A 23,830-nucleotide genomic window follows, 5' to 3' on the forward strand; every position below is an offset into this window, starting at 1 on the left:
AGGCAGAGTTGAGCTGGAGACCCTGGTTCGATCCTGACTACGGATGAAATGCGGGTCTGTATACATGCAGCAGCACAGTTGCCTAGAATGCTTATTGCGAGGGATCTATGACCTGGGCATGCGCAGTCGGACTACCGAACTCGCTTATTAGAGTCCAACTACAGAGTGGCTCAGCCCAAAATGGATTTACAGACGAATTTAAAAAACAGTGTTGGAAGAACTCAGCAGGTCAGGTCACATCTGTGGCGGAAATATGCTTCTGGTTGCGACCCTTTTTCAAATTGTAGGGGGAAGCTGGAAAAAAAGTAGACAAGGGTGGCTGATTGGCAGATGGATGGAGAGTGACGAAGGAGACAAAAGACAATTTTAACTCAAGATTCCAGCATCTGTATTATGTTTCCAGAGGAATAATGCCAGTTCAGCAAATACTATGGCCCCATAGCAGAAGCATCCACGTCACGGGGCTGGAAACTGGAAGTATCCCGAGCTAATCCTGCTACCACCATCATCTATTGCGACAAGTGATGGCTTCCACTGATTGTTGCCGGACAGAAGCTTGCGTCCTTTTCAGGACGGATGATGACAGCGAGGTCAACATTTGTAACAAGATGGACACGAAAAGCAGCAAATACTATCCATCTGATTAATAAATTCCCTAGATCCAAGATATTCTCAGCATACAGGTTCTGCTTGTGTTGTGGCAGGGATCAACAGGCTAATAATAGTATTATGATAATACCTACTGTAGTGAGATTTTACATGTTATTGACGGTTTTAAAAAGGACACTGCAGCTGTCCATAAGCGCCTGTCTCTTAGATAAGATCCACAAAATAAACATCAACATGTTAAGAAGAATGTATTCTACTTAGCTTCAACGTGGCAACGTGCACAGAACAGTCACCTGCAGCCTAACAGCTATACTGATGGTTACCAAACACTGGCTTGTATGTACAGGTTGGGCATTTGTAAACCAGGGATAACCAGTGTTCCCTTTCCAGCTGTGATACTAATCCCATTAACCATTTTCTCCTGTTAATCAATGCGCTTGAAATGGAAATCCATAGGTCAGGCAACAGTTCTGGAGAAGAAACTGTTAACATTTTTAGTGAAAGACCTATCAACTCTCCACAAATGCTGAGTGATCAGCTGAGCACTTCCAGTGCCCATTGGTTTCCAGATCCAATCTCCACATCCATCATTCGGGGAAACATTCATACCTCACACTCCTGGCGGCTGGAACAAAGCTGGCTCTCGGCTCTCCGCCCGGCGGCTCCAAGCTCCACTGACCGTACCCGCTGGGCAAATTTTAGAGAGCAAATAGTTTCATTGACATTCTTCCCCATTGGAGACACCTGTGAAAATCCAGAGGTTAGATAGGAATATCCTGCAGTAACAGTCCAACTCGCATAATGACATCACTCATTCTTAGCCCAGGTTGGTCAATCGTAGCTCTACTCAGTTGTGGGCCACTCAAGGACAAGGGGTCAAGCAAAGTGTTTACTGCGCATCCTACATAAAAGGCAATTACTCAACACAATTCCACGTGAAGTTCCTAGATATCCTGACAGACCTGGAAACCCATGTCTCCCTCTCCTACTCCAACACCACTGCTCATTAATCATTCACTCTGGAACATGGGGATCATGGCAAGGCCAGTATTTGTTGCCCATTCCCAATTATCTTCCAGTAAGTGATGGCAAGTCATCTTCTCCAGCAGCCACTGTAAAACCCTTGTGAAACAAACTGCAACATTTTGCGAAGGGAGTTTTCAATACAGACCCAGTGATTTTTCTAAGTCACAACAGTGAGTGACATGGGAAGTGAACCCACAGGTGGTGGTGTTGCCATGTACCTGCTGCTTGTCCTTCTTGATAGTGGAGTTAGCAACATGCTGTCATATAGCTGAGGGGAGGATTGTTCTATAGCCAGTCATTTGCATTCATCAGCTGAGAGAGAATGGGAGATGATGGTCCTTGCCCACATTTTACCTGATGAGACGAGACCTGAGATGAAACCTGATGTGGGCTGGATTCAGTGTTGAGGACTCCCAGTGCTGCTCCTTCCCACATGTACAATAATAATCACCCATCTGGTGGGTCAGCCTCAAGTGGAACTGTAGAGGAGTAGTTTCACACAACGCATGGTGCGATTCTGTGAGTTTGGCTACGTCAGGCCAATACTCATCTCCCCTGCAGAACAGACCAACCCCATTTCAACCCCAGCGATGATGTCCATGAGGAGGACAGTTGGGGTCAAGGGCAAGGTCAGTTGGGCTATGAGCAATTTTGCTATGTCTGAATTGGGTGGCTAGATCGACACAAGGTGTGGAAACAATGCTGGTGTTGCATGCCTTAAAATTCAAGCTTATGTTTTTGTAATATATATGTCTTACTTGCGAACTGTCTTCATTACTCTAGAGCAGTCCTGCATTCCTCTTTCTATTTACTCAATTTTCAACCCCCATCCTTCCAAAATCCATCTAAATCCTGGTGCTTAGATCAGCTGCTGATCTCAACTTTCCCCAGTTCTCTAGGTTACACTATGGAAGTGGTTCATGGAAGTGGTTCGCTAAAGTGGGCAGGAGGATTTCTCACCTGGACCATCATGAGGGTTTTGCTGTCACCACTGAGGGAGTCCTGCAGCAGGTAGGTCAGCTTGGAATTACGGAAAGGAATGTACGGCTGCTTGGAGCGTAGGGCACAGATGACATCTCCCAGGGCCAATAAGGACTTATTGATGTTCTGGGCCTCTCTCAACCGGGGCCCCTCTGCCCCCGACTTTCCGACACGCTCCGAACCTGCCAAGTCCACCAGGTTTAATTTACCTGTAAAAAAGCAAGACAGTAATTGGAACGCAATGGAAAGCCCCACGTAAATCACATCTCCAAGCAGGAAGAGGATACGAGTTATCAGCCAAGTTAGAAGCTCCATGGAACTACACCATGAATCACTTTCTACAAGTCACAATGCACCACAGCCAGAACATAGACCACGTTCTTCACCCCAATATCACTGACTCATTGGCCAGAAGGATTAGAAACCCCCATCCATCTCCACCACTCTTGTCCGAGATGTCACATCCCACAATCTTCCACCTGCTTTGTGGAGAATCATGGCAATCCTGGGCCCTGAGTGCAGAATTGGGGCACTTCACAAACACATTAAAACCAGGCACCAAGGGAAAGCTCAACCAGGTCACATTGTAAATGGAGAAATCCCCATCCGCACTGGAGCACTCCACCACATATCTAAAAGCCAATACATTCAAACACAAATTAGAAATCTCCAGCATAAACTACTTCAGTCTGTGGCATGGGTGTAGGGACATCATGAGATGACTACAGCATGTATGGGAGGGATATTTAGCTTAGCGCTGAGGCACCCATGAGCTTTTACTGTCTGGAGATTGAAAGCCCTCTTTGACAGAGTTTAATAATCTTGTAATTGGTGACTTCCTGAACAGTGCAAATCAGGAGAATCTTTGACTATTTTAATCATCCATTAATTCCTGCATATTCAATAAGACCCATCATTTTGAAAATTATTTTAAAATGACCTAATTTCGATACACAGGAGATTGCCACCAGATGTTTGCTCTTTAATATAATTGGATGACTGTAAATCTTCCTTTTAATGCAGTGGAGACATCCAAGCTATTAATTTACCAAGCCTCATCCTTGTTGCACTCAGATCGTACCTACTGTGCGAACTCCAGAGGTGAGGTTGATCCCTGTCACAGAGACGATCAGCAGAGCGTGGGACCGGGAGCTGTGCTCATTCACATTTGTGAAATCCGTTGCCCGATTCACGCGCCCGAGTTCGAAAACCTGTGGGAACAGCAGTCTCTCAAAGAATGGTATTTCTCAAGGTCAAATTTCAGGATGAGGGTTATCAGAAATGTGCCTACTGTGTTACTCTAATTTTAGAAGACACATGGCTTTCACCATTAGAATAATAACAAGTTCATGACGCAGCTGTCAGCTCAAACTGGCAGAATTACCCACTCTATTAAGGCCAAGGTACATGGAGCAGTTCCCAGGTGTTGGGATACAGACCACAGCCTCATCTTCTTGCTCAGATAGATCACACAAAGCACACTGCATTGCTTTGAAGGGCGTTCCACTTAGAGTCTTAGTTGGCAGTTATACATCAAACAAGGCAACTAAAAGTGGATGATCTGGTTATTTTCTCAATGCTGCCGAGAACCACCTCCTTTAATCCTACTTTTTATTCTCTCAATATTCTCAGGAATTTACCCCAGCCAGATTCTACCACTCAGCAACACAACAGGGACTATTTGCAGTGGTCCAAACTGCACATTTGGGATGGGGGAAGGAAAGCTGGAGAACTCAGGGGTAGCAGTGAAGGTAGGGGGGGGGGGGGGGGGGAAGTGTTTCCCGGGGGAATTCAAATCATCATGAGAACATGCAAACTCACATAGTCACAGAACTGAAAGTGGTCTTTGATGGTGTGAGACATTGGCTCTACTTGCAATCCCACGGCATTGACTTGTTTGTCAAATTTCAATGCTGAGTCAAATATAACGCCAAGGTTTTTGACGTGAGGTTTGAGTAATGGGGTAAGGCTTCCAAAGCTGCCTGCTATCGTTTTGATTCACTATCCTCATTCCACTTTAACACTGCAAGCCTGTCCTGTCTCTATTTTCCCTCCATCACATCACAAAGCAAACAACGAGAGGCGGCTCTCACCTTGTTGATGTCGTCCACACTCTGTACTCTGATCTGAATCAGACCCGGGACATAGAGCTGCCCACTGCCATCAGGACTCAGTTTGATTTCAAGCTTCTCGCTGGGATCTTTGGCCAACAAGTTCCTGCAAATAAATAAGTTGATTCTAGTGGCCTCAACAAAAGCTTAGCAGTCACCAATGCCCATAGAGGGGTTGCCTCACCATCAGACATCAGACAGACAACCACAATGAGGAAAAGACCACACCAGACACAGAGCAGCAGGAAGCAATGGACAAGGGGCAGCGAGGGGCCTGGGTACATTATGTGCTCATAGAAGTGGAACAGTAAACAGAAAATTTGCAATTGTTCCCAACAATACACCCAATCCTCATACTTGAGGGATAGGGGTATGGATTTCCCATGGATAATAAAATATGGACACTGCTAAAGGAGTCTATTTAAAAATAAACATAGATATATCCTATAACACTTAAGGCATTAATGCACCATTAATAAACATAATAAAATATATAAATGCTGAAAAGTAAATATTAGCTAACAAGCTACATCTAAGATATGTTTGAGATTTACAAGCTTTGAAATCACTGTGTAAAAAACAAAGGACGCTCTCTATTAGCAACTGAGAACAGTGGGGAGACTCTTGGCACAAGTGACCTGGAAACTGATCACCAGAGATAATGAGTGGCTGCCCAATGCGTACATTCATGCAGATGTACTTGGTCAAACAAAAAGAGGTGGAGTTTGGGGTCGACCTTGTAAGTGTGTGGATCTGTGGACAGCAGATTAGAAAGTAATGAGAAACAAGTATAAACTTATTTAGACGAAAAAAGACCAGGAATGTAAGGCAGGTGGATATGGGGTGAGATTTTCAATGTTGTGGCTTTAACTTTTGCAACTGTAGTTTGAAGATTCTAATGCAAGCAATTTTGGTATTGATATGGGAAGGGAAGAATCACAGGGAAAGGCCAATCATCAAATCAATGACCTGCCCATGAATTGCCCCGGAACTTAGGGCTAATAGAGATCAAGGACATGGCATCACAAAAACATCAGCAATTTCGACAGTACTCCAGTACTAACTTCAGTGAGGTTATATTCTCGAAGACATCATTCAATTTTCTTCTCAAACGTCAGGCAACATTAATCAATCATTTTGGCTTTAGCTGCTCCACACTCTGCACAAAGATTCCTCTGAGATAATTGTTTTGTACTAAAATCAAAATTACAACTCCTTAAGAAATTGTGGTACAGCCCAATTCTGATGAACCCATTTGATTTACTCTCTTTGGCAATAACAATTGAGCTCATTACGACAACACATTCTCCTTGATTGTCAATCATGCTTAAATAGAACCCAGAATATCAGCCCATCCCTATTACGGCAGAAACAGTCTAGCACTTCATGTCGATGCTTGTTGAACAGTTTAGATGAAATAATGAAGTGTTTAATTCTGCACCTGCCCTGCATTGTATCTGGAGGCGTTTATTTTACTGACGCAATTTGTTGGCTGCCCAATTATTGATATCAAAGACTTTTGTCATTTAGGCATTCACATGTTCTACCCATTCCAGTAAGAACATATTCTTAATGATATTGACTCACAAGGTCACCCAATGAGGTTGATATTGAAATAGGTGGAATCAACTAGTTCTGTGTGGCAGAACATTTTTTTCCATGTGTAATGGATGCGTGAGCAGCAAGGGAATTGGATAAACCCAGATCCAGACAAGACCCATGACAAAGCCCCACAACTGATCCGCTCTCATGATTAATCATCCTCAAGTACCAGTGAATACATCAGCTGAAACACAAAGATTAAAATAACACAACAGCAGGAACCGGCACCAGAGGTTAAGTGTAAAGTGTAAAGAGTAAGCGGAAAAATAGGGCGTTTGCACAGCTCGAGGTAGGGCCCCATTAGAGAGCAGAGTAAAGTTTGGACCGAGATTCCTTTGGAGGGGAATAGGGAAGATGCAAAGCCAAAGGTGTCAGGGAGTTCCAATTTTGGCTTGATCTTTCGGCGGTTTGTCCGACTTGGTTTCAGGGTGCTACGGCTGCCATGAAGCGCACCCTAGGCACCAACCACGCTGCTCCTCAAATATATATACGACTAGCCAATTGTCCCGTCCCCCACAACCACTACAACACCTGTTCTCCAATTCAGTAAAATTGTGGCTAATCCTTTACCTCCGTACAATTTCCTGTGCTAACTCACATGTAACATAGAAACATAGAAAATAGGTGCAGGAGTAGGCCATTCGGCCCTTCGAGCCTGCACCGCCATTCAATGTGATCATGGCTGATCATCCAACTCAGTATCCAACTCATTTGATTCCCTTAGTGTACTGAATGTACCCACCTTCAGGTCTTCACAGCTTCCATGGATAGAGAATTTCAAAAAAATCACTATAACCTTAAGACACATATATTTTTTTCTTCCTGTCCTTTACCTGAATAGTTTACTACATACTTTGAGACCTGGTTCTGTATACCTCGATCAAGGAATATGTCATCTCTGTAGGTACCCTGCCTAGTGCAAATACAAATTTCAATGAGATCAGCTCACATACATGTAAATTGAAGAGTAAAGGGCCAGTCTGCTTAATCTCTCATCACACAATCCTGCCATTCGTGGTATCAATCCAGAGAGTTTCAGCTGTACTCCATCTGTGGGAATTTTATTCTTCCTCCCGTAAGGAATTCAGTCCCATGGACAGTATTCCAGGGGTTGTCATACTAGCTCGCTATGTAATTGCAATGACATCAACATTCTCAAATTATCTTACAACAAAGGCCAACATACCACTTCCTTTCTAATTGTTTACTAAACCTGCACATTAATTTTCAGTGAATTGCATACAAAGACATCCAGGTCCCCCTGAGCACAAATAATTTGTATCACATAAAAACTCGCACCTTATAAAAATATTCTGCCCTACCATTTATTCTGTTGTTACCTACTGGAAAGGGATTCATGCATGGACTTCCCATGATGAAAGAATCTCACACCAATTTTCTTCCATCCCACAAGAAGAAATGTTGTTTAAACTCCCGCGGGAGGGGGTGGGGAGAAAAGAGAACAGAGGAGAATCTCTCTTCATGACTCTCAATGGCTTTGGTCAGGCTGGAATGCCCAAGATTCAACATCAGAATGACTAGTGATTACACTGTATCACATGTGACTGCATCTAATCTTTCACATGACTGGAAGGGATATGACCAGGTGAGAGGATACAGAAAGCCCATCATCCTGCCAAACAGGACTGAAGCAAGAGTGTGTGTCCTAATAACATCACGAATACAGAAGTTACAGTAAACCTCCCAAGGACTGCAAAGACTGATGCACAAAGCACTTGTAAATTCTGAATAGGCCACAGATTACTTTAAAAAAAAAATGAAAACAGAATTCAGCTCCACAGCCATGCCAAAGCATTGCACCAATCACCAATCATGCAGCTCCCATAAGAGTGCAAGTATTAGTAACCTCATAGTTAGATCCTCAGTCTTCTGGGGGTCAGACCCCAGCAGGTCTCTATAAAAAGAGAAAATACTATTAGCAACCACGTCCACAGATTATCCCCACCCGTAAACACGGCGACACGTGGAGCACAGCCCTCTGTTACTCGGGCCAGTCTCGTACCTGAGTGTTTCGTTGTAGATCTCAGCCATGCTGACGGTAATAGACAGGTCCCAGTCGGTTGAGCGCTCCGCCACTTCCCCAAACAGGTGCTGGAGAGCGCGCTGGTTTATCCCTGGGTCGTCCGGCAATCCCTGGAGGGAAAGGGACATGGGCCAATGTCAGTGACTTGGCTGAGAAAAATAAGGAGCGCTTTGCTCTCCAGAGACTGTGAGGCAATTACAGGCAAAACAGAAAAGTGGGAGAAAATACAGAAGGAAAAAAAAGCACTAGTTCAAAAGGTAAACCTGAATGTTATACATTATCTTGTGCACCGTAATAGATAACATTGAGGGGGGGGGGATCAAATGCTGAAAATCTGAAACAAAAACAGAAAATGCTAGAAACAGTCTGTGGACTGTAATATCTATAAAGAAACAGGGTCAATGTTACTGATCAGAGATCCTCCAGTTGAGCTTGGTCTAACGAGTTGTGTCTGGACTTCAACATTTCTACACTACGTAGACCATCACCCTGGTTTACCTCAGAGACATCCTGCAGCATAATGAGCTTCTTTTTTCTCCTTCCCAGTTTTAGTGAAGAGTCTCCAACCTGAAATGTTAACTGTGTTTCTGTTCCCATAGATACAGTCTGACCTGATGAGCATTTTCTGTTTTTATTTTATTTTTCCAGCACGTGTAGTTTTTTCCCCTAAATTTTCATAATTATTGGGATCCCATGCTGTTGAGACCATTTTCACATTGTGCTGGGGAGCAGCAAATTTGTTATGGATTAGTGGGATCGTTTTCCTTCTTACCCAAATTATTCAACATTTTAGAGTTAATATGAACTCAAAAGGTCAGGGCGGCTTGTGTGAACAGTTTATATAGTATTTGCCCCTTACATCCTACAAACTTGCAAAAGATCCAAAAAGATGCATTTATTGATAATGGCTAATTCTTATTTAAGAGATTTGTAAAGATCCCATGAAAATCCCTACCTCCATAGTATATGTCTTCCCAGAGCCTGTTTGTCCATAGGCAAAAATGCAGACATTGTAGCCATCAATACAGGATGTGATCAGAGCTTGAACCTCCCGGAATATCTGTGGTAAATAACAGGATAAATTATTTCAGAGATTGATGCTTTTGAGTTTTGACAAGACACACAACCTTCAATGTTTTATGCACATCTTCTCCATAGGAAAGCCCAGGTTGCCAGTCTGAGTGAAGGAATTGAAACCTCAGCCCCACAATCCCATCCATGTGCAGCAACCGTTCATCCCTTTGTTGACCAAGAATCTATCCACTGCTGGCCCGAGAACATTTACTCTGCTTCAATCGCCGTTCGAAGATAATCATGAAGACTCATGACCCTCAAAAAAAGGATTTAAACAGACAACTGTTTATTTTTAATGTACAACACCAAGCACTAGATTCTCTCGAGAGGTAATATCCTCCCCACATCTACCCGATCAAAATCTTATATTTCAATCAAGACCACTCTCTCTAAACTCCTATAGAGATGTAATCTATCTAACATTTCCTCATAAGACAACCCACCCATCCTAGGTATCATGTGTAGGAAGGAACTGCAGATGCTGGTTTAAATCGAAGATAGTCACAAAATGCTGTGGCAGCAGGACAGCTGAAGAAGGGTCTCGACCCAAAACGTCACCCATTCCTTCTCACAAGTGATGCAGCCTGTCCACTGAGTTACCCCAGCATCTTGTGACCATCCTAGGTATCAGTTTAGTAAACTTTGTTTGAATTGCTGCGAGTACCTTTACACCCTTCCTTAATGAAGACCAATATTGTATACGAACCACAAGAGTGGAGTTAAATATCAGCTCACCGGGAGAGGATGAGCTAGTCCTACATAAAACCATGCTGATTCACAAACTATCCATGAGAGGCCAGCAGAACTGGAGAAAAAAAGTTATTTTTGACTGGTGCCTCCAGCTGACAGAAATATCAGAAGGCCTTCAAATTGTGAATTACTTTGAAGTACAATCACCTTCATGTAAACAAATGAAACAGCTATTTTGCAAGATCCCACACACTGGCAGGAGATAAGTAGCTAACAAGTGTGGGACACTGCCCAGAAAATACACGCCAGTGGAGGAAGTATACTTGTATGGACAAAATAGGAATCCAAAAGAGACTCAAAGGAGTAGAGGAATGGAAACAGTCACAATGTGCAGGTTATCATAAAATGTGCCCCAGATTCTAATGCAATAGGGAACAGATGAATTCACATGTATACGGGATCCTAACAGAAGAACCTAATATATTGGGTGAGTTTTTTTTAACAGGGGTTTTCGTTGCAAAATTTCAGGGCCTTTTGGGTGAGAATACTCATGGGACAAGAGCACCACTGGCATGAGTTGCCATTCATCATCATCCCTGCTTTCCCTGTTTGAAGTGGTGGTGGTAGTGAGCTGCTGCCTTAAAACACTGCAGCTCTTGTAGTGATACACAGCAGAATGGGTGAGAAGTTGCAAGATACAGATCCTGTGACAGTAAGAGACACCATGTGACCCAGAGGGAGATTTACATGAGAAACATTCCCATGCGTACATCCCCTTGGATGCTTGGAGCATATTGTTTCAGGATGAGCTGTTGGGGAAGCTGCAACATTGCATTTTATGGTTGGTACTGAATGTAGCCAACTTGCTGTTGGACAGTGACAGTTAAGGCAATGGAGAAGGCACCAGTCAAGGTGGTTGCTTATTCTGGATGGTCATGCTCCAGTGTGGCTGAAAGATTAAAATGGAAAATGTGCCACCACATCCCCAATGCCTTCTTGGATAATAGAAATATATTAGGTGGTCAAGAAGTCAGTCACTACCATAGCATCTCCAGCAGTTGACCCACCATTGTAGTCATGCAATTCCATAGTTGGCATAGTTGGTTAAGTTTTTGACTAATGGTGACCAACTTCCCACCATTGATTAAGTGATCAATGGTGGAGGATTCATGCAGAACCTAATACAACTGAATGTCAAAGGTGAGAATAAGAGTCTTCCTTGACATTTGACACATAATTCAATAGTAGCCCGTTTCCTTGTCTTTGACCCCGTGCATGCACATTGTCCAGGTCTTACTGCACGTGGGCACACAATGCTCCATATCAGATACAACAGTGTAATCCCCATTCTATTGCTATTGTGGAGAGAAGAAACAGGAGATATTTGTAAGAGACTGATACAGTTGTCAACAGCTTCAGTACGGCACGCGTGTGATAGAAGGCAAACTGGATAGAGCCTGGTCTATGACTTCCCATATACCTGCCCAACATCTCTGATCTTTATCCAGCAACTGTGCTAACTGACTCGCACACATCCCAGTGATCATCTGGTTGTAACATTAAGTCCACTTACATCCACCTGCAGTGCACATGGTTGAAAAACCTTATCCATCTCAAACAAAGAGGTTTTTCCACGATGCGAGATGCACAAAACCGCATCATCATCCTGATCGAAGGAAACAACATTCCTGTTGTCGGGCCCTGCGCCATCATCCCTGGTTATAGGGCGAACTCTGCAGAAGACACGGATGTTCCCTGAAGAAATAATACCAAAGAGGCACTTGTGAAATGAACTCTAGAAAGCTTAGGCAATTTTTGCTTTATTTTTGCTTCAGCCATTAAATGATCAGCTGATAATCATCTGCTCTCAGGGGAGATGTTAAGCAGCTGATTTTGGATCAGGGGCACCTCCCTGCAGTGTAGGATCAAAACTCTCACCGCATACATTATCCCACTCACCTCGAAGTCGCACCAGCTCATTGTGGCACTTCTTGCGGAGCTGCATCTCCCTCTTGTACTTGCGCATAAGATCCTGGTTGATTCCTTTTGCCTCCTCCACTGCCTGGTAAATCTGGAAAGGAAGACATGCATGTGCTATACTGGATCCACTAAACATCAGCAGCGCTGCAGGCACAGCATAAAAATGGTCATGAGCACAGAGTATTGACTCAACTTCATGTGTCCTTGCATCGTGGGGCTCTAGTTATATACCCCATACTCCTTAACAACATGTTACTACTCACATCCTTCTTTGTCTGGCTGACAGCATCTTGTAGGAGACATGGAAAATCCCGAACGTGATTCTTCAGACAGTTGTAATCACTCGTAAGTGTCTTTAGGGCTGGTTGGATGGAGAGGAGATTCATTCGAACACCTGCAGGAAGAGGATTTAAAGGTCAGCACAGTGACAAGACCCTTGGCTTCCCAGAGGTTAGATGTGCTGCATGTCAGACTGTCCTCAATAGTCGTCGACTCTGCTTCTCCAACGTGCTGCGTCCACTCTCTTCATGTTCAATCACACCAGTTCCACCCACTTTGCCCCAAATTGTCACAAGGCAGCAAATGTCAGGTTAAGGTACATTATATGCATTACCATCTCCTCATTGCACAGATCCCTTTAAAATGCAAGTTCCTTAGTCCAAGGAAGTTCATTGCTTCTTCCTCATCACCTACCATTCAGGTTATCGTGTACAGACTTCATTTCAGAGCGGGCGTGCTGGAAGACCTCTTCAATGGTCTGGTTCTTCTCATCTTCCATTGCCTGAAGAGCCGCGATCATCTCCCCTCGTGCTTGCTCAAGTTCCGCCTCGTACATCATGATCTGCAGTTTACGGAGCAAGTGTTATTGCTGGTACACAAAAATGCTGGAGAAACTCAGCAGGTGCAGCAGCATCTATGGAGCGAAGGAGATAGGCAACGTTTTGGGCCAAAATCCTTCTTCAGACTAAGTGCTATTGCTGTCTGAGTTGGCCTGGAACTTCTCAGACAATATAAATCACAAGTGGTTCCCAAGTTAATAGATATAATGTAACCATGTTAATCTTCTTAAGATAGTAAATATTAACAATGTGGCATTGTACATTGTTTGGCTCCAAGTGGAGATTAATGACTCCTGCAATGTTATTAACATCAGAGAGAAGAGAACTTGGACTTACCTGAGCTTGAAGCTGGGCTGATGTATGCCAAGAGCCCTGAAGCTGTTGTTCCTGCTCTGTCAACAGTTGCCTCTGGATACCAATCTGCTCCTGAAGATAGTGATTCCTGGACTGGGCTTCTTCTAAATCCTGCTTCATCCTCAATGACTCAACTTCCATTTTCTTGCTTATGAACTATGAATGGTTTAACAACAAGGTGCATTCATCAAACCTATAATCAGGAGCAGTTCCAAAACAATTATAGTATGTCTCCCCGCCCTGCCCACCCAACCCAAATCCATACATCAATGTCAAGAGAACAAAAGTACCAAGGTATGGATGACTGCTTAGAGATGTGAGCCACAAATAAACTCACATGCCATTGAAATTAAGACATTTAAAATAGCATAATCCAACAACCCTTCTTACTTGGCAAAAAGAGAAAATTGTTGGGATTAATGAAGAGCAAAATTATGGAAGAAGTATTTTTTTATAGAAATGTATCCTTGATTTACTCAGAGCTTGGCTTGTGTACACTGACCAAATTGCTCCATACTACACTGACCCAGTTGAATAAACCCAACAACCACTTTCAAAAGGTTACACAAATGAAATTGGGGATGGATAGTAGAAGAGAATATGGGTGCTGTCTGTATGGAGTTTGCTCCTTTTCCCTTTGATCGCATGGGTTTTCTCCGGGTGCTCTTGTTTCCTTCCACATTCCAAAGGTGTGCAGGATCCTATTTCAGACCCAACCCAAAATGTAATATTTTCCTTTTGTCCAGAGATTCTGATTGACCTGTTGAGTTACTCCAGATTTTTGTGTCAATCTTCAGTTTAAACCAGCATCCGCAGTTCCTTCCTACACACACGATACTATACGATAGAACTTTATTCATCCCAGGAGGGAAAGTGTGTGTGTGTGTGTGTGTGTGTGTGTGTGTGTGTGTGTGGGGGTGTGTGTGTGTGTGTGTGTGTGTGTGTGTGTGTGTGTGTGTGTGTATATTACACACACTCACACATATATATTTATATATTAAAATATTCATATATAAATATACACCATTTTGTTTTCTCTTTTATAACATTGTTTACAGAGTACTATGTTTACATATTCTGTTGTGCTGCTGCAAGTAAGGATTTCATTGTTCTAACTGGGACAAAAGAGAATAAAACACTCTTGACCCTTGACTTGCATCGCTAATGTGTGGGATAGAACTAGTATTACGTTTTGGGTTGGGTCTGAAATAGGTTCCTGCACACCTTTAGAATGTGGAAGGAAACAAGAGCACCCGGAGAAAACCCATGCGATCAAAGGGAAAAGGAGCAAACTCAATACAGACAGCACCCATATTCAGGATCAATTCCGGGTCTCTGACACTTTTAGGCAGCAACTTTATGGCCAATGTACTGCCCCATAGTCTTGAACTGAATTAAAACATACAGTAGAGGGACATAGCTTCACTTGGAGATTTGAGACTAAAAATTGATATTTTCATTTTATTAGTAACCAAAGTTATCAATGTATGTTTTTGTGTGTGTTGGCACAGCTGGTAGACTTGCTGCCTCACATGCCAGAGATCTGTGTTCGATCCTGTCCTCTGACGCCGTCTGTGTTGAATTTGCACATTCTCCCTGCAAACGTGTGGGTTTCCTCCCACATCCCAAAGACACATTGGCTTTGTAGGTTAACTTGTATCTGTAAAATTGCCCCTTATGTGTAGGGAGGGGGTGAGGAAAGTGGGATACAGAACTTGTGTGAATGGGTAGACAAAAATGCTGGAGAAACTCAGTGGGTGAGGCAGCATCTATGGAGCGAAGGAAATAGGCAACGTTTGGTGTCGATACCCTTCTTCAGACTGATGTGAGGGTGGGGGGGACGGGAAGAAGAAAGGAAGAGGCAGAGACAGTGGGCTGAGGGAGAGCTGGGAAGGGGAGGAGAAAGCAGGGATTACCTGAAATTGGAGAAGTCAATGTTCATGCCGCTGGGGTGTAAACTGCCCAAGCGAAATATGAGGTGCTGCTCCTCCAATTTACGGTGGGCCTCACTCTGGCCATGGAAGAGGCCCAGGACAGAGAGGTCTGATTCGGAATGGAAGGGGGAGTTGAAGTTTTGAGCTACCGGGAGATCAGGTTGGTTATTGCGAACTGAGTGGAAGTGTTGTGCGAAGCGATCGCCAAGCCTGCGCTTGGTCTCACTGAGGTTGATCATACGCTGAATAATCCAACCACATTTTTGTTTGGAAGTGGAAAGAAATAATAGAAATTGCATTAATTGCAATGTGTAAAAAGAGTTGAGATACTGTATTATAATTTTGCTGCATGTCATTGTGGTATATATCATGTCTTGATTGGTGAATATGTTTAGTTTGTGACTTTATTTGAAGCAGAAATAATATGTGAATGCTTCATTGAGCATAATTCCCACTGGTAACTACGCATTTTGTCCAAGCACATTATCGCACGCGTCATGCAAGCCGTCTTAACTGACCACTTAAACTGTCATTTGGCAACCTAAAAAGCTGCTAAGGTTGCCTGGCTGACAGAGAAAAAAAGTTAAGTGAGAGCCCTGCAAGGTGTATAATATTTTTGACTGTCATAGGCCTTTCTTACATATGCTGTCACAACGCAATGTAGTCTCTAAACAACCCTTCAGTAATTTTCCTTGCCCTCTATTTCAGAATAATAGTGTTTTAAGCTGATAACTCGACACTAGCACTGGCAATAAATAAATAAATAAAAAGCGCAGCTTTCCAGCCCCTTATCGCATTGGCCACACTTGGCTGCAAATCGGCGTCAATCTGGTGGACCATCTTCCTCTAGTCGTGGGGGATTGGGAGGGGCCTCACAAGTGGAACAGCCTAGGGCCTCTCTTCATCTAAATCCGGCCCTGCATAGGGATCTAGGAGTGCAAGGACATCATTCCCTGGAAGTGGCACCACAGGAAAATAGGGTGGTCAAGAAGGCTTTTGGTACATTGGCCAACATCAGTCAGACTATTGAGAACAGAAGTTGGGATGTTATGTCACAGTTGTAAAACACGTTGGCAAGGCCGAATTTGGCATAGGGGTTCAGTTTCGGTCACTGTGCTATAGGAAGGATGTCGTCTAGCTGGAATGAGAGCAGAAAAGATTTACGAGGATGTTAGCAGCACTCAAGGGCCTAAGCTAGAGGGAGAGGTTGGGTAGTCTAGGACTTTATTCCTTGGAGTGCAGGAAGCAAAGGGTGATCTTATCGAGTTGTATAAAATCACGAGAGGATACGCAGGGTGAATGCGAGTTGAGGCATACCTGTACATTGTTGTTTTCTTATAATAATCTACAATATATAACTTTAACCATTCTATATCCAGACGTGTGAAGTAAAGCCCATCCCACCCAATGTCTGTGCATCACTGATGTGCTGGTCAGAAATGCCACCCTTTTACCTTCATTCCAGGTGTGGGGTGTTTGGCCAGGGCGAGATGACAGTCCCTGATGCGTTTATTCAGCCTCTCTTCCCTCTCAGTTCTGTCCTGATGGACATCTTTGAGGTGCTGTTCCAGCTCCGATAGCAGTCTTGTCTTTTCCTCCAGCTCCAACTGCAAGACGGACGTTTGTTCTCGTAACCGAGAATTTTCCTGTGACAGGGAATGAGAACACATTTAAAACGCAGCACCACAGACAATTGGTAACCTGATTAACCTCTCTAATATGTAGGTTCGATTCCTAAACTCCTCGGGTTCTGATAAAAAATAGGACATATTCTGAGGGTGTGTATGTTTAAAACATCAGCCACACACACTGCACCTCCCCAATAGTCCCAATAGTTATTGACAACCAGAATGATTGGGGCAGAAGCAATAGCTTGTCCGGACTCAGCTCATTGAATGGATGAGCGTGGGAGAATATGCGGCATATTTTACCTGGGTGCGTGCCAAGTCTTGGATTAATGTTTTACTATTCTCTGCCCACATCCCACATTTTTATCTATGCTTTTGTAGAGTTATATTTAACTAATCATCATAAAGTTGATTAAGTCCGTTTACAAAAAAAGCCTTTACTCAAAGGGTTCAGGGCCTCTTTTGTTCATTTAAGGAGATTCTCGAGAAGGCTTGTTAGTAGATGATGAGGGTGTGTCCCTGATATTGGTGAGGGGTTACAGTAGCAGCAAGCCGTTTGAGAATGAGGCGAAGACGAATTTGTTCTTAATTTCTTGAATTAGCGGCCTCCGAGGGCTGTGGACTTGCAGTAGTTCAAGGTCACCACGGAATTTTGGATAAAAGGTAGCGGGGGAGGGGGGAGGTGGTAGAGCTGATACAGAGATTCAGCCACAACAATATCAACCTGCCATGCACCTCATCAGCTCCTGCCTTTCTCCAGCACTGATCAGAGACAGAGACCTTTCCAAGGAGGAGTGCCCCCTGACAACACACAACCCGGGCTCTTGTGCAACTCTCCCACCTCCTCTTCCTCCTCCCAGGACAAAGCCAACGTGCTTCTCCACGGTGGTGAAGCTGAGCCGTGGGCTGATACACTGAATGGATCCCCGAGCACGCAAGGTTTTTCCGGCTCCCTCGCCACACCCTGACAGCATCGAGGCAGACCCTGCATCATAGCCACAGAGCCGGACAAAGACATCTCACCTCCCTTACGTCTAGGACAAGCACAGAGCACCAACGAAAACACAAAGGGCTAGAATAACTCAACGGGTCAGGCAGCATCTCTGGAGAAAATGGAACCAACCCGAACATCACCTATGTATGTTCTCCGGAGATGCTGCTGGACATGTTGGACAAGGCACTTTGTGTTTTCTTTTGTAACCAGCATTCTTTATTTTCACTGAGCACCAATACTGGTCAGGCCAGCACCCAGGATAAATGACAACAGATAATCCCGTTATATACAGTAGCTCCACTTACACACTTCAGCTACAAACATAGTTTCTGCACCGGACACTGTAAGCTAAACCTAAAGAGAAAGCCAGCACTTTCCCTGACTCCCAATTCATTAGCTGTGGCTTAGTAAATGGCACCTGCATGTTGAGTTCAGTGGTTATGTGTTTAAGCACCATTCCAGGCACTAACTACCACGGGAGTGCTGTGCTCTCCAAGGTTGTCTTTCAGTCCCACCTTCTTCTCTCAGCTCGGTGAAAACCACCTCATACAATTAATGAGGGGATCTAGAGTTTTCTCTCCCAGCGTCCTGGCCAAGAATTCTCCCTGAACCAACATATTAAAGCTGACATTCTTCAGGTCGATATCGGTGTGGTTCTGGGTCCTCTGTGTGTGCAAACTTGCTGCCAAATTCCCCGTTACACCACTGGCCTCGTGCTCCATGGCTGGGAGGTGCTGTGTGACGTGACATGCCCTGCTGTAATGATCCAGATCTGCTCTTACCTTGCTGTGCTCACAGTCTGTGCAGGTGGGGACGGAGGCCCGGAGCTGCTGGAACCGGAGCTGGCTGCAGTTCAGTTCCTGCTTCAGTCGATCATTCTCCAGGACCAGGATCGCTAAGTGTTTCTCCAGGTCCGTGGTGCCCTGTCGAACACAGACAGGAACAGAGTAGGGACAGTTACTACGAGCACCAAAACAGCACAAGATTCAAGCACGTCTCCACTTGGTTAATCAGATGGAATTCTTTTCAATTTTGAGCAACTTCTTCCATTCCTGCAAGTGGTGAGTCTGCTTCAATTCTGCTCCCCCGAGCTGCAGAGATGAGCCCAGGAATTATCCGTGCACCCCATCTCAGCCTTTCACCCATTGCCTCTTCCTTACAAGAAGCAAGACAAGCAAGTTAGTAGAGTCTGGTGGCTGGGATTCAAGGCAGCAAGCAGAGGCACAGGACCTCCCAGCATCATCACCTGGCACCGGGACAAGTGCAGTGCAATGGGAACACTGTCCAAAGCTGAAAGCTGATCTGTCCGAAGTGCAAGGGCCACGTGAAAGTCCACGTGCCACTATCCCCACAGAAGGGACAATAAAACAGCATAGTTGATTAATGATGCTGGTTTGACCAGGCCTGACAAGACTAGCAAATCTACCACCATTATCTCCAGGGGACTCTACCCAAGAGCACCATTGGGGTACATTGAGATGCCTCCCTGAAAGGTCCAGGGAGGCATCTCAACTACATTCAAAGGCAATTAAGGATGAGTACTAAACCCTGTTTCCATGCCCATAAAATAATTCAAGTCCTTTCAATGTTTACATGCAGTGCCAGATTGATTACCAGAGATGGTGGAGTGCTGCCCAGGCACTGTTGTTTAGACTCAGCCGTGTTCAGTTCCTCCTGCAGCTTCACTTTGTCCTCCTGCAGACAGCTGATCATCTTGATGAGTTTGAGTGCCTTGATGGGATTCCTCCAACAGACTAGAAAAGCTGGGAGCCCCCAACCTGGTGAGAGACAGATGGCAGGTTTGTTTGGAGTGAGGTGGTCAAGTCCAAATGTTGAGACTAAATATGGCCTTGGATTTCCAAGATCCCCCTTAAGTTAGAGAATCCTGTAGACAGTGACTTCTAAGCAATAATGAATAAATTGAAAGTACATACAGCCATCACACACACACAAAACAGTAAACCAAAATTGGTGAGGCTGCAATCAGAAATTTTGTTAGCATTTGCACTTGCAGAGATTTGTGCATCCAAAGCCCTTGGGCTCTCAGCGTATCCACACCCTTTTTGCATGCTATTACCTCAAACTTAATCCACATTAAATCACGTTGTATTATTTTCTTAACATCTTTTGCAGAACTTCCCACGGTGTGCTGAATCATCTACTTTGAGCTGTCAGCAAACTCAGGTGTTTCGTACTTGCACATCACGGGAAGAGGTTGGGTGGGGAAAAACTAGTACTGAAAGCTCATCAATTCCTCGCCAAAAATGATACCCATTTACCAGTTTTTTCTCCCATGTCTTTCAACAACTTGCACTACAAGAATTTCCTCTGAACATGTTTGAACACATGCGATGAAAACATCTTAGTGAACATCTCTTCATAATCAACAACTGCCAACCCCACCTCCGAACCATCCATCTCACCTGCTAAACCATTTGTTTCTTCAAAATAAATACTCAGTTCAATTTGTCAATCCACAAATAAGCGCACAAAATTATTTTACATCTTTAAAAAAAAGAAAACTTGATTTAAAATGTTACTTCGTTAATTTTTGTTTTGCACATGCCTCTCAACTACATTTACATCTGGCCTAATTTTATATGATATGAGTCCTGTTGAAATATCAATTTGCATTTTAATCTTTAATTTAATTTAATAATTAATTTTATCCTTTGATATTTTGCCTCATCGGAAAATGATCATCTAACATACCATCCTTCATACCATCATGCCAATTGCTGGCCTCTTGATCTGCTTGTTCAATGTTTAATGGTGTCGGAGCCCTACTCACTTTGTCAATCATGGCTCATCCCACCATTCCCACTTATAACATTAGGGTTTTCTAGTGTAGCCTGAAGTTAAATTACAATCACCATCTCCCAACCGTTCTCACAGTTAGTTGCTCCGCTACATTTCCCAGAACTAAACTATGCAAAGTTTCTTCAAGGGTCAAGAAAGAATGATCTGGGCAGTTAAGGATGCATTTTAGAAAAAGGTGCTCTACTTTAAACAAATGTACTAACTTTATTCCTATCTATAGTAAAAAAATCACCTAATATTTCTACCCCTCAAAATGCTTCCACAACCCCCAACTCTTTTTTCCTCTCCCACATTTAATTAGCCTCTGTAAAATGCCCCCAATGTGTAGGAAGTGGATGAGAAAGTGGGATAACATGGAACTAGTATAAACAGGTAATCGACAGATGGCATGGACTCGGTGGGCCAAAGGACCATTTTCCATGCTGTATCTAAACTAAAACCTCACCAGTGTCATTGGCTGTAATGCAACTGAGAATTGCAACACTTTTTCCCTAAATATTAGCATTCCACTTGCCAAATGTACCCCATGGGCAAAGATCAGGATTGTGCAGTGATGCTGTCAGTGATACATTGGTGGGAACTGGCCCACCTATATTATTGCTCAAGCGTAACTCCTTGCAGGAGTTCCCAGTGCCGCCCTTTGCACCTTTCACAAATCTTTGCCCGAAGAATCTTTGAATTTGTTGCTGCACCTGCCAAACTCTTAGTAGGTTTAAAGCATGTAGTGTGAGCAAAGTAGATATATGAAACTTGCTCCTGACCCATTATAAATACTGTGCAGTATTGAGCATAACATCTGGGTGGAACATTGCTTCAGAACAATGGTGCATGTTTCCCAACTTCAGGTCTCCTAATTCCATTGTTCATCTGTATGCTTATGGTGCACCAGCCACAGTCTGCAATTACCTCCATTTATAATTCTCATCCTTGCATCCAAACACTTGCATGGTCTCATCCTTCCCCATACCTGCATTCTCTTCCAACCCTACAGAGTTCAAGAACTCTCCATCCTTCCAATTTTCACTTCACACACATCGTGCTGCATGTCAAGTTGTCTATGCCACAGGCAGAGGTTCTCTAAATCTACTTCCATCTAACCCTACAAATGCTGCTTTAAAATTGCCAGGATTGACCATGTATTTGGTCCTCTGACGGAATACTACTAATGCGGCTAGGTTCCAAATCTGACTGATAACATTCCCATGGGAAGCAAAAGTACATGTAATTCATGTAAATAGGATTTGTCAAGGACAAAAACATAACCCTCTTTGGGCTGTCAGTTCAATAATTTGCAATCAAAGGAAACAGAAGCACTTCCTTGTGCCTGCTTCGATATTCAATAAACTTTAGACTTTAGATATGGTCCACTGAGTCATGTTGCAGCTTTATAGGACTTTGGTTAGATCACATTCGGAGTGTTATGTGCAGTTCTAATTGCACGATTACAAGGAGGTTTTGGAGAGGGCGAGGCTCAAAATAACACTGCCTGGATTAGAGAGATGTAGCTATAAGGAAAGGTTGGACAAACCTGGATTGTCTTCTCTGGAGTGTCAGTGGTTGAGGGAGACCTGAAAGTAGTATATACAATTATGAGAGACATAGATACGGTAGATAGTCAGAACCTTTGTCCCAGAGTGGAAATATCATGAGGGCATAGCTTTAAAGTTAGAGGGGAAAATTTAAAGATGTAGTTTTAAAGGGGCAACTTTTTGTTTACACAGACAGTGGTGGGTGCTTGGAACACCAGGGATGGTGGTGGACGTAGATACAACAGAGGCATTTATGCGGCTTTTAGATAGGTACATGGATATGCAGTGAATGTAGAGATATGGATTACATGGAGGTAAATGAGATTAGTTTAACTTGGCATAGACATTGTGAGTCAAAGGGCCTGGTCCTGTGCTGTACTGTTCTACATTCACCACTCTTCCACTTTTAGGGAATGAATAGGTGTGACCGAAGTTAGCAGAACACAAAAGCCTGGACCCCTCAGCACCCTATTAAATTAGAAGGGTACTGATCAATAGAGTTGCCTTTGAGGAGGACGAATAGAGAAGGTTAAAAATCGTAAAGATTCTTACCAAATCTTCATTTGGTAAAAAGGATGTATTTGGAAGATCCTATGCAACAAAGTAGTAATTCAGCAGAACAGCAAAATGCTTGAAGAGTTTCTGCTAATTTTCAGCTGTGTCTTATTATATTTTAAGCACAAAGATAGGAAGATTTCATCTTAACAATTGGATTTGACTATGTTCTCCTTTGCGTGCTCCAATGCACTACCCTCCGTTTTATTTCACTCATCCATTCCTATCATTATTTCATCATTGCTCATTTTGCCTGCTCATTTTTGCTCTTCTTTATCGTTGCCCTGATCAATTTTGAACCCTCTCCTCCATTTCCCCACCTCTTCCTGGTGCTGATAATGGAACAAATCCAGGTATAAACATGTAACAACCATCTCTGGCTGCTTCTAATAGCAATGCTGGTTCAATAGAGACCAAGTGCATTGCTTCCACGGCCACATTTTAATGAAAACACATCACTGATAACCTTTCCTTTTGCAGAATACAACTGGTTACAAGTATCCCGTGCAATCACTACATTGCACTGGAGGGTGGCTCCACAAACCAAATAACGGAATTATCCTCTGCCACTGACATTCTGTGAGGTGAAGGCATCTTAACAACATAGAATGAGACTGGTGCCTGGAAGGGGGGGGCTGGATTCGATTTTTAGCAGGCATGCACGAGGCAAGTTAATTTTATTTTAGCAACAACCATCCTTTCCAACAGGATCCCACAACAAACCAAATTATATTCAATACTGGGATCACACATGTGATTTACTGGTGATCCTTCCATCACAGTCATTGACATAATGGAAATTCGCCTTTACCGCATTCACAAAACACTAAACAGAAATTTGACCTTCAGAATAAATTCTCTGTCGTGGAATATACGTGGAAAAAGTAAATAAATAAAATATGTACTTTTTCAAACTTGTGCTTCTCTATGCCTGCACAGATGATGAAGCTTTGTGTTATGGAAAACTGTGATACGGGTCCATTTCTAGGAACACAACTACCCCATAATGTGGGTTTGAATGCACGATAAAATGGATGGAGTTTGGCCTGTGGTGCCACCT

At 43.5% G+C, this 23,830-nt stretch overlaps 1 protein-coding gene across 4 annotated transcripts in view; it reads right to left on the reverse strand.

Moving 5' to 3' along the window:
• kifc3 (kinesin family member C3) overlaps positions 1 to 23,830 on the reverse strand; it is a 43,596-nt gene that overhangs the window by 4,572 nt on the left and 15,194 nt on the right. For 3 of the 4 annotated variants that reach the window (XM_033036099.1, XM_033036094.1, XM_033036095.1), the window contains exons 3-17: positions 19,481 to 19,644; positions 18,649 to 18,789; positions 16,699 to 16,890; positions 13,293 to 13,466; positions 12,811 to 12,958; positions 12,381 to 12,511; positions 12,097 to 12,208; positions 11,711 to 11,892; positions 9,329 to 9,433; positions 8,353 to 8,483; positions 8,197 to 8,244; positions 4,710 to 4,833; positions 3,698 to 3,827; positions 2,596 to 2,825; positions 1,219 to 1,353 (exon numbers count right to left, since the gene is read on the reverse strand). In XM_033036099.1, coding sequence (XP_032891990.1) covers positions 1,219 to 1,353; positions 2,596 to 2,825; positions 3,698 to 3,827; positions 4,710 to 4,833; positions 8,197 to 8,244; positions 8,353 to 8,483; positions 9,329 to 9,433; positions 11,711 to 11,892; positions 12,097 to 12,208; positions 12,381 to 12,511; positions 12,811 to 12,958; positions 13,293 to 13,466; positions 16,699 to 16,890; positions 18,649 to 18,789; positions 19,481 to 19,579 — 2,082 coding nt within the window. In that variant the 5' untranslated portion in view covers positions 19,580 to 19,644. The remainder of the gene's footprint in view (positions 1 to 1,218; positions 1,354 to 2,595; positions 2,826 to 3,697; positions 3,828 to 4,709; positions 4,834 to 8,196; positions 8,245 to 8,352; positions 8,484 to 9,328; positions 9,434 to 11,710; positions 11,893 to 12,096; positions 12,209 to 12,380; positions 12,512 to 12,810; positions 12,959 to 13,292; positions 13,467 to 16,698; positions 16,891 to 18,648; positions 18,790 to 19,480; positions 19,645 to 23,830) is intronic. The other variant, XM_033036098.1, reaches the window with a different exon arrangement.

Source organism: Amblyraja radiata, chromosome 17 (assembly GCF_010909765.2).
Source record: "Amblyraja radiata isolate CabotCenter1 chromosome 17, sAmbRad1.1.pri, whole genome shotgun sequence".
Taxonomy (NCBI): Eukaryota; Metazoa; Chordata; class Chondrichthyes; order Rajiformes; family Rajidae; genus Amblyraja; species Amblyraja radiata.